Source organism: Podarcis pityusensis, assembly GCF_964106645.2.
Source record: "Podarcis pityusensis genome assembly, chromosome: 17".
NCBI classification, from domain to species: Eukaryota; Metazoa; Chordata; class Lepidosauria; order Squamata; family Lacertidae; genus Podarcis; species Podarcis pityusensis.
The window spans coordinates 4791974-4805033 of NC_138042.1; the positions used below are offsets into that span (position 1 = coordinate 4791974).

Here is a 13060-nt window from a genome sequence, read left to right on the forward strand (position 1 = left end):
TTCAAGGAGTCCAATTCATTTTGTTGTCATTTTAAATACTTTGTAAAAAGTTCCCATTCTTCTTTGAAGTCACAGTTGTCCTTATCTCGCAGTTTGTATGTCAGTTTAGCCAATTCTGCATAGTTCTTCAATTTCTCTCGCCACTGTTCTTTTGTTGGGGTTTCCTCATTCTTCCATCCTGAACGAATTAAGTTCTTAACCCGAGGTACCACTGTATTGGTTTCCCTGTGTCTGATCACAATGCCAGAATGGCCATGCTATCCATCTATTGGCGAGCACTAAACTGGCTTCTTCATGCAGCACAAGGTCAAAGTATGGAACTCGCACCTCCAGGAGGCAATTGTGGCCTCCAACTTGGATGGCTTTAAAAGAGGATTAAGCAAATTCATGGAGGAGGAGGAGGTGGAGGAGAAACAGAAGAGGGCCATCGATGGCTACTAGCCAGAATGACTAGCAGCCATCTTATCTCTGCAGCAATGCTTCTGAATACCAGTTGCTGGAAACCAAAGGGGCCGGGGGAGGGGGCTCTTATGCTCATGTTCTGCTGGCTGGCTTCCCACGGGCATCTGGTTGGCCACTGTGGGAACAGGAAGCCAGAGTAGATGGCTCCTTGGCCTGGACCCAGCAGCCTCTTTTATGTCCTTCTCCCACTTTCTCTTGTCATGGATTTCTACTCAGTATTGATAGTTAGCAGAGTAAAAACATTGCTGAATTCCCTCAAAAATAGACCAGAGGCAATTGCATTTCATCCAGCAGAGCTTTGCTGCTACTGAAGGCAAATGAGCATCTTGGTCACAAATCCAATACATTCAGGGTTGGCACTGTCCATAAGGAATCCAGTTGCAGCAGACTTCACTTAAACTTACAGTAACTTATAATAAGTCTGAACTAAGTGTACTGTGTACAGAACACCACGCCAGAAAGGAAAAGAGAAAGAAAGAGAGAGCCAGGCTCCTCTGGCCTTATTATTATAGTCAGCATGACCTTGTCAGAAAGAGATAACAGAAGCAGTTTAAGCCAGCTGTACTCAGCTTCTCTGAAGGAATAACCCAAACATCATGAACCTTCTGCTTGTTTCTCTCACGCAGAGAAGCTTCCAGAACCCTCTTGAATTAATTAGAATAGGAAGGATCTCTACACATCAGATCAATACTTTCTGTACTAAGAAATGCAAACAGACACCTCTAGCGCTGGGGTCCCCTTTCATCTATGATTGCTCCTCCCTCTCTCTTTCTCCAGTAAGAGCTGTGTATGTTTTCTGTGGGTCCAAAGAAGCTCAGAGTGTAGCTTTGGTCAGTGGTCCAGAAGAAAATTTCCACTTTTTATTTCATTTCATTTTATTTATGTAATACATTTTTATCCTGTTCCAAAGGAGCTCAGGGCAGCAAACATCAACTTTTTATTATTATTTAACAAGATACATAGACTGCTTTAGTATAGTCAAACCTCTTAAGCAGTTTACAAGAAATATTAAGATTATCCATAAAAAAGTTTAAAACCATTAAGAGCATTCAAAAATAATTAAGATTAACTGTAAAAGAGCTTAAAACATGTCAAGACTTATACATCTGGATGGGCTTTCTTAAACAGAAATGTTTTTAGCAGGTGCTGAAAAGGACACAGAGAAGGCACCTGCCTGCTGTCCCTAGGCAGGGAGTTCCAACGTGTAGGTGCTGCCACACTAAAAGGTTGAAAAAATGTTGAAACAGTGCAATTTAAAATAAAATTAAATCATCTTTAAAATAATTTAATACGGTTTTCTTTTTTAAAAAAATGAAATTTCAGTCCTATCCCTTCATGGAGGCAACGGGGTGCTTGAGGGAGTGTGGGTGATGCCTCCTGCCTGTCATCTCACAAGTTGGGGGTGGGGGGAGCTGAATATGATTTCCAGCAGTCCAGGGGCCTTCAGAAGTTCATAGCTGTTCCTCCTCCCCAAAGCTAGAAAAACCCAGAATAAATTTGGCAAATACAGTCATACCTCGGGTTACAACTGCTTCAGGTTGTGTTTTTTCGGGTTGCGGACCACTGAAACCGGGAAGTACCAGAATGGGTTACTTCTGGGTTTCGGCAGTCGCGCATGTGCACAAGTGCTAAATTGTGCTTTGCGCATGCGCAGAAGGGCTGAATCGCAACCTGCGTGTGCAGACACGGGTTGCGAACGTACATCCTGCACGGATCACGTTCGCAACCTAAGCATCCGCTGTACATACAAAGTGCACAATACATTTCTCAAAATAAGAGAAATGATGCCTGTTTGCTGGATTTCTACAGCTTTTCTTGGGGCATAGCTTTACTTATTTTGTCTAAATATACATGGATTATGCTTGAGCTCCTGCTTGTGGATGCTCAGCTTTGCTGCCAAGTCGGGGGTGGGTCGGCAGTGCGATGTGGGTGGTTGTGGCTGATGCCGTGTGCCTCTTTTGTGTCCCCCCCCCCCCGCAGTGATGCACCTGCCTCCCCCAGCACTCAGGAAGCCATCCAGGGCATGCTGTGCATGGCCAACCTCCAGTCGTCCTCGTCCTCGCCAGGGGCCTCCAGCTTGCAAGCCTGGTTGACAGCGGGGCACGAACGTGGCTCTGCGGGAGCCTCCGGCACTCAGCGCTCAGGAAAGAGGCCCATCAAGCGCCCGGCCCATCACAGCACCGACAGCGAGGAAGAGGCCAGCATGGACGAGCAAGAGAGCCTGGGCGCCTGCTTCAAGGATGCTGAGTACAGTAAGGATGCCCTGTCTGAGAAGAGGGGCTTTGCTCTGCAGTAACAGGGCGGGGGAGAGTGGCAGGGAAAGGGGGAGAGAGAATGAGGTCCAGACAAGGGCTGGGACCCTCCAGGGATTGCAGGACTACAGCTCCCATCACCCTGAGCACTGGCCCTCCTGGCTGGGGCTGATGGGAGTTGGAGTCCAGCCACATCTGGAGGGCCACCGGGTTTCACCAGCCCTGCTTTAAAGGAAGCAGCCAATCTGTAGACCTATAATCAGGCTGGATCCTTATACTCTAAAGGAGGCTTATATTGCACTTGGTCTCCAAAATGTGCAAAAGGTTCCCAAGTGACTGCTGAAGTGTCACGCGGCTTTGGTCTGTTCACTGTAATTTGGCCTTTGTCTGGGTAAGCAGCATTTTCCCCCAGAGCAGGGGAAAATGTTTGTGCCGCTACTACCCCAAGGCTGGCAGCTATCATTGGGGCCGGGCTCAGCTGCCCGAGCTCAGTGGCTGCATGCCCTGTGCCCCTCCTCCCTATGGGGCGGGGGGCAGAGAGAGTGAGAGAGAGCAAGAGTAGACTGGCCTAGCAGCACCGACATTCCCCACTGTGACACCTTTCTCTGGTTTGGCCCTTGCCCACCCTTGCGCAGCTGGAGAGCAGGATTGGAGGGGTCCTTCCTGGTCTCTGTTTCTGTGAATTTCAGACAATTTCTGTAGAAGATTTAGCTGGTAGCTAAATCTCACAGTTTAACGCCACTCAGCAATTCCAGCATTTTGTTTTTTAAATGTTGTTTGGTCTGAGTGTGAAGATGTGGGGTAAACGCTGCTTACCAGTTTTTTGTAACTGAAGTGCCTGTATAGAACTCGGTCCTGCCTGATTCCCTTTTTCCATAGTTTACCCTTCCTTGGAATCGGACGAAGATGACCCAGCCTTGAAGTCTCTACCAAAGAAGAAGAAATGCACAGACGATGCGCCTTGGAGCCCCAAGGGTAAGAACCCATCTCCTGTCACTGGGACGGGTGCATGAATGTGATGCTCCACAGAGGCAGAAAGAGCACCAAATTCAATCTCCTGAGTTTATTTGCTTCATAATGTTGTTGCTAAACAAGCTTCTTGGTGGATCCAGAGATATGTTTGAAAGTGGGTGGCTGAAATGCCTGTGGAGTTGAGAGGATTTCATGAATAAGTTTTTCGCCTTTGGGGACGGGCCTTCTGTCTCCCACATTGGGCCTTGGCCTTCCCCATGAACATCACTAGCCCAATAAATTGTGCAGGTTTGTTGCAGGTGTGCCGTTTGCTTGCTATGTATGCTTTGCAGGTTGCAGAAGCCAGCTTTCCTTTGTGCAAAGGATGGGAACCCTCGAGGTCTAGATTTTGTGTTTTCTGCACTTCAACAAAAATCTGTGCTGAGTAATGCAGCCCGTTCTGCAATTCTGCAGCATCATGGAGTGCAAAAGAGACTGGCCTCTCAGGATTGCTTGACTTAACTGAAGCAATTTGGTTTGGGGAGACTTTTCTGGTGAAGGCAAAAAACAAAAAAACAAAAACACAAAAAACACACACACACAGCCTTTGCTGTATGGAAGGGAAGAAGGGCTTTTTCTTTTAGAAAGAAAGGTTTTGGGTTTTTTAAAGAAACAGCCTCTTAAGCAGTGTTGAGAGGGCTGTACTTCATGGCTCTGAAATGCACCCGGAGTGAAGGGCACCCTCCACTCACAGTGCATGCTGTTCCCTTCTCTTTCCTTTGCTCATATGTGCATATACCTGCCATTCCTGGGTGTGGCTCCTCCTGGATTGAAAGCTGCATCTCCTAGAAGGCCTAGGGCAGGGACGTCCAACTCCCAATAGACTGTGATCCTACTCACAGTATAAAAAAATTCGCAGTGATCTACCCATCATTGTTGGATGGACTAAAGTTGTTGAGCTTTTCTGGGAGGGAGGGAGGAGATGAGATGACTGCGGGGCCAGAGATCTACCAGGATCTTCCAGGAACACCCCACGATCTACCAGTAGCCTGGCCTAGGGGGCGTTCTTGCTTGTGGGGCAGCACCACGAGTTGTGCTGATCGCTGTTTGTGTAGCATTTTCCATTCCTGTGGGTCCCTCTCCATGCTCCCACTTGGAGCAGGAACAGTGATTTTCTTTCCTCCTTTGAAATCTCTCTTAGTTGGCACAGGATGAGGGTGTTGTTCTTCCTTTAAGCCCAAGGTCCAGAATACCACCAGGAACACAAACAACATTTCTTTTCCTCCTTGCAGCCCGGGTCACCCCAACACTGCCCAAGCAAGACCGTCCTGTGCGTGAGGGGACCAGAGTGGCATCTGTCGAGACAGGTTTGGCGGCTGCGGCAGCTAAACTGGCTCAGCAGGTAAGTGACAGGACTTGCTTTGGAGGTGGGAAGAAGGGACAGAGATGCTGGGATGTCTTTGAAGACATCGGAGAGGCTTTTGCTTCACAAACTCAGAGGCCTCAGGATGTTTCAGGCAGGGTAGGGCTGGAGTTTGGTAGAGTATTTCTGACCTTCATTGTTAGAGGATCAGTGTGCTAACTTATTCATTAATTGCCTTTTCGTCAGTGGTTCTTAAAGCAACGTTGCGACTAATAAATCTGCATGAGCCACACCTATTCTAGTACTTTGTGTTTGGATTAGATTTCACAGAGATTTCAGTATTCTTCGTGGGGTTTGTGGCCAAAGAAATAACCTTTGTGTAACCCTTTAAAATAATCCATTTTTGGAATTATCCCCAGCCACTGCTAATAGATAACTTTAGTGACCCAAAGCCAGGGATGGGCTATGAATTCTCTGCCCTGGAGCTCCCATCCCAGGGAGAAGCCAACATATGTCCCATCAGCCCCAGCTTAGCCAGTGGTCAGGGATGATGGGCATTGTAGTCCAGCAACATCAGGATGGCATCATCCGGTGGCACCTCCTGCGCCCTGTGAAAGGCTGGCCATTATCCAGAGATTTACAGAAGATTGGAAGAAGTATATGAATTATCTGAAGAGCAATTGTAATCAACAAATTACGCTAGTAGGACTACAAGAAGTTTTGTAAGGAGAAATATATGAAGTGTTACAAAGTAGAAAAAGATGAGATATTGTTTATGAGTTTGAAATGTAATAGGGAAAATAAGAAATGCATACTAAGAGATTAGACTGGAAAATTTTCAGACAGGACTGATGGAAGTCAAAAAAAGTGAATAAGATGTAAAAGTATGTTTAATCATTGTTGAAACTGGTATTTTAAAATCTAATATATACATACACACACACACACACACACACACACACACACACACACACACATATATATATATACACACGAGAATGAAAGGCTGGTCATGATCACAACTAGAGCTCTAAATAAGGAATTCCTTCGTTGCTTTCTCTCTGTCTGTCTTAAGGAACACCAGAAGTTGCAGCGACGGAAACTCGTCAAAAAGAAGCTGCCCTCTCCCAAGCCACCCAGCCCGGAACCGGAGCCGGAGCTGGAGCCGGAACCAGACCCAGAACCATTGGAAGCCGAAGTGGAACCAGACCTGCCTCTGCCACAGCAGGATCCAGACCCTGGAGCGGCGGCTCTGGCGCCCACTCCTCCCACCCCAGAACCCAAGCAGGAGCAGTTTGCTGGCAGTCTGGTGGACCACGAGTACACCGCCCGGCCCAATGTCTTTGGCATGGCCCAGGTGAACCGCAGCTCCACGCCCATGGCACCTGGCGTCTTCTTGTCCCAGCGGCGCCCCTCGGCTGGCTCCCCAGGTCCTCAGGCAGCGCAAGGTAAGCTGGAGTGTGTGGACTTTGGGAGGCTGGTGCTGTTGGCGCAGATTACAGGAGGATCTGGGGGTGTTCTAGGAATCCAAAATCATTTAGTCCAGAGCAGTCCTTGCCTGAACACCATCCCACTGGACTCCTTTCTGTGTCAATGAGCAAGTGGGAAAGATTTTTCCTTCTCTGGCATCAAGGTGTTTTGGGCTGGTTCTTGGACCATGACACCATGGGACTTCAATAATAATAATAATAATAATAATAATAATAATAATAATAATAAATTTTATTTATACCCCGCCCTCCCCAGCCAAAACCGGGCTCAGGGCAGCTAACACCCGATATAAAAACAAATTGGTTGAAATACAACTTAAAAACAAGATTAAAATACAACGTTAAAACATTAAAATACAGCCTCATTTCAATGGAAACTCAAATCAAAAACTTTTTGGGGATGAAAATGTCAAGACTTCACCAAGGCTAACTTTCCAGACTGGTCCTACATGGGCCAGAAAAAAGCCAGGGAAGTCCCCAAATAGGAGTTCCATCACAGAAGGAGAAAGGAAAAAGGAAAGAGGGGGAGGGGATCAAATTGATTCCAAGCCAAAGTCCAGGCTGAACAACTCTGTCTTACAGGCCCTGCAGAAAGATATCAGATCCCGCAGGACCCTGGTCTCATGAGACAGAGCGTTCCACCAGGCCAGAGCCACAGTTGAAAAGGCCCTGTCTCTGGTTGAGGCTAATCAGACTTCCTTAGGGCCCGGGACCTCTAGGGTGTTGCTATTTATGGACCTTAAGGTCCTCCGTAGGGCATACCGGGAGAGTAGGCAGAAGTTGTGTATCTTGTTTGGATAAGTTGACCTCTGGCTGTCCTCATCCCTGACTCAACCATTTCCCCCCCTCTCAGGGAAACGCCCCAAGAAGGGCTTAGCGACAGCCAAGCAGCGGCTGGGACGCATCCTGAAGATCCACCGTAACGGCAAGCTGCTGCTCTGAGTGCCACCCTCGCACTGGCTCCAAGACCTCACGCCCCTTGGGCACCAGCGGATGAGTGAGGCACGGATGAGGCCCAGAGACACTGCCTTCGTGTCCTCAGGAGAGCTGCCGGGACAATGGGGTGTGGATGAGCCCCCCGTGCTACCTCTCCCGTCTTGTGGATCAGGGCCAAGACTGAGCTGCTCCTGCCACTGGAAGCATTGGGCTAGATTGGCAGCCGCTCTGATGTTGAGCTGAACCACGCTTCCTTCCCCTGAAGAGGCAGACACCGCCAGAGGCGCAGAGGGGCTTCATCACGCCCAGGGACTCTCCATCCCTACCTCGACCCGCTGCACTTCCTTTTCTGTCTATTTTGCGGCTTATACCTCTGTAGAATTCTCCCCCTCCCACTGCCATATTGCACACAAGGATATTGGTTAGACATTTCTTCCCAGCAACCTTTTGCATTTTCGTTGCTGTACACAGATCCTGGCACACAGTGCTTTTAATTTTCTTTTTTTTTTTAACAGTCTTCCTTCCCCCCACTACAAAAAAGAGGGAAGCAACTGCTTATTGCCCTCACTTACAAGCAGATAACCCATCTCCTTTCCCAGTCTTCGAGAAGTCTGACCCCCTTTCAGACACACCTTGGGGGGGGGCTTTGTGCTTCAGAGCATCACCCGCCAGCTCGGCAAACTCCCAAGAAAGCAGGACAGGGACAGCTCCCTGGGGAAATGCAAAGGTATTTTTTCCTCCGCTGCTTCTCAAGAACTTGGGTTTGAGGAGAGGGCAGGCTGGATATAATTGGATTTCCAAAAAACCCAGCCAGCTGCAGCGAGAGAGTCGCCATCATGGCTTATGCACACAAAACCTGCCATTGGTAAAGTCACCTTCATTGTGTGAGTGGGAGTCAGGTGTTGTTGTTTTTCATGTCCTTCCAGATCATAAGCTCCCTGCACATTCAAGATTAGCATTTTGGGGGAAGGCTAAACTAGTGTCTTCCCCTGACTTGCCCAGTTATCTATGTGAAGGGAGTTCTGTTGTTTTACTGTTGTTGTTGCTGCTGTTTTTAATCTAGCACACAAACCCTTCCCCCACTTGTCAGAAGTGATACAGGCCAGCGCCAGCTACATCCAATGGGGTTCCTCTGGTGGGGGGCTCAGAGTATCTCCCCGGTAATGGATCTGGTAGGTTTTCCTTTATGACATGAGGGTCTCCAGTAAGGCTTCACAGTTCTTCCTACTGCAAATCTCTTCTATTGTTGATTTCCCCTTCCACACCCCACTTTTCTGGGTCTGTTTTTACATTCTTCGCATGAAGCAGTCTCCCTTCCACTCCCCCCACTTCCAACCCCTACAGCGGCAGGGAGGGCACCATGCCCCCTAAGCAAGGACTTTAAAAAGACATTTGTACCCAGCTGCACGGCTCAGTTTATATGGCTGTGTACCATATTTTTATGCCAGACTCCAGCAGGCTTTGTGTAAATGTTTGAATTCTATTTTTTAGGCATCTCTCTAGAAATGTGTGTTTTAAAAAAAAAATCAAACGAGGCTGAAACTTTTTTTTATATATATTCAAGGTTAGAATAAAACCTTTGATGGTTTAGCATGGCTCGTATATGGGGCACATTTTTCTGATTTTTTTTCCAGGAACGAAAGCCTTCATGTGGGTTGCTGGGAGCTCCCCTCTCTCCAACAAAGTCTTTGCTCTGAAGAAGTTGGGCTTTCAGTGTAAACTTAGGGCAGCATCTCACACAGTACTCAGGTTGAGATACCACTTCCAAAGCATAGGTGGCATGCCAGTTTTGAAGGGCACCTGTGCACATTATTTTCAGCTGGGTGGCTTTTAATATTGGGGCTAATGTGAAATTGCTCCCCATTTCTTTTGTGAACATTTTCAACAGTGTCTTCAAAATATCTCCCTTTTCGGCAGTTCTTTTTTTACATATCTTGGAAGAAGAAGAAAGACATTTTTCAAGTGCCCCGAGTTGCATTATCAAGCAGCCCGATCAGATTGTGGCCGGTGACACTATGACATCAGGCCTAGTCTAGTGATGCTGTCCTGTTCAGTATGTGATGGGTTCACCCTCATAACTAATTCAAGAAGGAAGTAGCAGCATGCAAAACCATCCCATTAAACAATATTTTTAGCAGCTGAATTCCCTCACAATCTAGGTGTTTTCTGTCCCACCAATATCACTAGCTTCCGCCTGAAATCAAACCAGCCATATATTCAGTTCAGCCATATTTGAAATTCATGAAAGCAGCAGCAAAAATCCTTTTTTCTGCTTAAGTAGATTATAACAGGGCAGGTGGTGAATAACATTATCTGGCACACAATACTCGTTTGCCTCTTGTCCCTTTTGCGTAGAAGCAGCAGGCTGATCCTTTTGCATTCGATGTTGTATTTTTGAGGGGTATGCGTCGAGTAACAGAGACCTTTGCAAGTGGCTTGCTACAGGTGCAGTCTTATTTCATCCCAGACAGTGGTCCAGACTCGGGGTACCATTCCGCTATCCCTCAACAGTCATTTGCGTTTTATTGTATGAATTGTAAAATACAATTTAACACATGAAAAGAGAATGTCGCCTTGCCAGAGCTGGTCTCAGACTTCCGGGAAAGAGGCTCTCGGCTGCAATATTCAGGGGCAGCCTTACTGAACATAAAGCCAATAAATAAAAATGAATGTATGTAATGTAACAGCATCACTGGGAGACATAGGGCTCCTAGAGTGATTGGGGGGGGGGGTTGCCTGTTTGCTGTTGTCTGTGCTATCACATTGTTGGGGTCTAATCAGAAACTTTATGGGGACAAGAATGGAAGAGGCCTTCTAGCCATTCCTGTGCAGAGACCAGGATGATGCACTTTAAATCCCTCACATCCATTTTCTTGGTTCTGCTGCCCTATTGGCCCCACCGCAGCCTTGTTTGCTTCTGGTTTGGCCCTTTAGTGCAGAGGGAAAGTTGGTACAGAAGTGGGGCTCATCATAGCTAGTGGAGGGATTGACATGTCATTTAAGGGATTAAAATGCAGAATAAATTGGCACAGCCTACTGGGCTCCCTGACTTGTAGCTTCCAAGGTACAGGGGTGAGAAGGGCCACCTTAAAACAGTAAGCAGCACCCCCTTTCCTGTTAACTATTGAACAACCTGATACCCATTCTCCATCAGCAGAGGATCATAGAATCATAGAGTTGGAAGAGACCACAAGGGCCATCGAGTCCAACCCCCTGCCAAGCAGGAAACACCATCAGAGCACTCCTGACATATGGTTGTCAAGCCTCTGCTTAAAGACCTCCAAAGAAGGAGACTCCACCACACTCCTTGGCAGCAAATTCCACTGTCGAACAGCTCTTACTGTCAGGAAGTTCTTCCTAATGTTTAGGTGGAATCTTCTTTCTTGTAGTTTGGATCCATTGCTCCATGTCCGCTTCTCTGGAGCAGCCTCTATGTGACATCCTTTTATATATTTGAACATGGCTATCATATCACCCCTTAACCTCCTCTTCTCCAGGCTAAACATGCCCAGCTCCCTTAGCCGTTCCTCATAAGGCATCGTTTCCAGTCCTTTGACCATTTTGGTTGCCCTCCTCTGGACATGTTCCAGTTTGTCAGTGTCCTTCTTGAACTGTGGTGCCCAGAACTGGACACAGTACTCCAGGTGAGGTCTGAGGAGGGGGTCCTGAATGGGTTGCTCTTCTCTGCTGTTCTGCGGCTCTGAATGGATTGCTGTCGGTTAGAAAAGAGGTTTGCATCTTGCATGGGTTGTTCCCAGATTTGGCTCCTCGTCTTCATCCTGGAACTGAACTCTCCTTTTCACAGATCAGTTCTCAAGACTTAATGGTGCCACACTTCTGGCCAAAATGCTCCAAAGAAAAGGGATGGTTCTTTGCAGGACTTTTAAATAACCGCATTAAGCACAAAGCAGAATTCTGCATATCTGCTAGCTGGTTTGTCTCCACTTTGCACCAATGAAACCATTGAGGTTTCTGAACCCACCACTGGTAAGTGGCTCTCCTGCAGATCTATTCCAACAGTGTGCTAGTGTTGAAAAGAGCAGAGGCCAGAGTGCATTTGCTGGAATAGGCAACTATTGCAAAAAGGACAGGCAGCCCTTATTCTTCATAGGCCAAGTAGGGCAGGCTTCAGTCTGCCGCGAAATCTACCGTTGACTGTGTTGCTGTTTTTTAACAATTTGGGGTTTTGGAGGGCCAAATATCTGCTGGAAAGTTTGCCAGGGGAGGGGGAGAGAAAAAGTGAATATCCTCCCAGCATCAAGGATGATGATGTTGAAAATTTGCACAGCCTTTCCTGTGGAATGAGTTACCCATTCAGGATTCCCTGCACAGACTGATGAGGAGACACCTTGGTGATAAATCCACTGTCCTTTTCTATATGAAGTTAATAAAACAGTGTAATGAGGGCATAATTTTAAACATGTCTGCACTGTGAGAGACATTTAAAAAAAAACACACGAAAAAAACTATCCTGCCTCCATCCCCCAGAATCTACTGCAAAGGTCCTGGGAGGGAGACAACAGGCTCTCCCTCCTATTCCACCCCATCCCTGTCGCGTAAGGAGGGAGGGGGCGAGGTTGGGAATTGGGAAAGTCCTGGACTTTTGTCGCTTGCTACCCCAGTTGAGTGAAAGATGGCTGGCTCACAATTCCAGCAGGTTGGAGGTTACGTAGGAGCTGTAGGGAGCCCCCAACAGCCCCTCCACATCCTTGCGTTTCAGCAGCCAGCATGGTGCCTCATGTGCCCTCCAGGACGAATCCTTCAGTATTTTGGTGACCTCGGTGACCAGGGCTTTGTTAGAGCCCCTCCACATCCATGCTGCTCGCTCCCCTTCGGTGGGGGCTGGGGAGAGCCTGATGGTGTCCCTCTGAAACTGGCCTGTGGAAGAGCAAATTGGCAAAACAGGAGCACATGATGTGTGTGGTCAGGAAAAGGCAGGTGGGGAATTAGACTGATGAAGCATCCAGTCAAACTAGCCTTACCACGCTCATGTCTAGCACAGATCTCGTTTTCTACAGCAAGTGGGGGGAACCTTTGGCCCTCCAGCTCCTGTCGCTGAACTATACCTCCCAGCAGCCCCAGCAAGTATGGTCGACCATGATGGGAGATGAGGTTCAGCAACAGCTGGAGGGACAAAAGTTCCCCACACGTCTGCAGCTTTACTTGCTGCTTAGGAATACCTTCTGTCCTAAAAATCTGGGGTTTTCTGAAGGGTAGACACTGAAGTGACAGGGGCTGCTGGTCTAAGTGAAGGTGGAGTGGGCAAAACATTTGGGGTGGGGGAGCCTGGTGCCCTCCAGACTCCAGCTCCTATCAGCCTCAGCCAGTATGACCAATGGTCAGGGAAGCTGGAAGGTGGAATCCAGGATCCAGCGGTGGCTGGAGGGCACCAGGTTCCCCATCAGGTGCTACTGTGATCCCTGGGGGATCATATTGGAAAGGAGGGAGAGGAGATTTCAAAAGATGGATAAAACTCCCAGCAAGGTTAGAGAGTTTGCTTTGGGTATACTGAAGTTAAAATTGCAAAAAGGTACTATATTTAAAGAGCTTGCATTCTAGTTACTCAGGATCAAGTTATATGTGACTGTAAAAGCATCTTTGAATCC

The 13060-nt window shown here is 47.6% G+C and overlaps 2 protein-coding genes across 4 annotated transcripts in view; one reads left to right on the forward strand and one right to left on the reverse strand.

Annotated features, from left to right (window-relative positions):
* Positions 1-9056, forward strand: part of PHF8 (PHD finger protein 8) — a 28701-nt gene extending 19645 nt beyond the window's left edge. For both annotated transcript variants that reach the window (XM_080987290.1, XM_080987291.1), the window contains exons 17-21: positions 2443-2714; positions 3594-3689; positions 4958-5067; positions 6104-6476; positions 7372-9056. In XM_080987290.1, coding sequence (XP_080843416.1) covers positions 2443-2714; positions 3594-3689; positions 4958-5067; positions 6104-6476; positions 7372-7460 — 940 coding nt within the window. In that variant the 3' untranslated portion in view covers positions 7461-9056. The remainder of the gene's footprint in view (positions 1-2442; positions 2715-3593; positions 3690-4957; positions 5068-6103; positions 6477-7371) is intronic.
* A 1795-nt stretch (positions 9057-10851) lies between these two features.
* ITIH6 (inter-alpha-trypsin inhibitor heavy chain family member 6) overlaps positions 10852-13060 on the reverse strand; it is a 29358-nt gene continuing 27149 nt past the window's right edge. For both annotated transcript variants that reach the window (XM_080987289.1, XM_080987288.1), the window contains one exon: positions 10852-12332. In XM_080987289.1, coding sequence (XP_080843415.1) covers positions 12097-12332 — 236 coding nt within the window. In that variant the 3' untranslated portion in view covers positions 10852-12096. The remainder of the gene's footprint in view (positions 12333-13060) is intronic.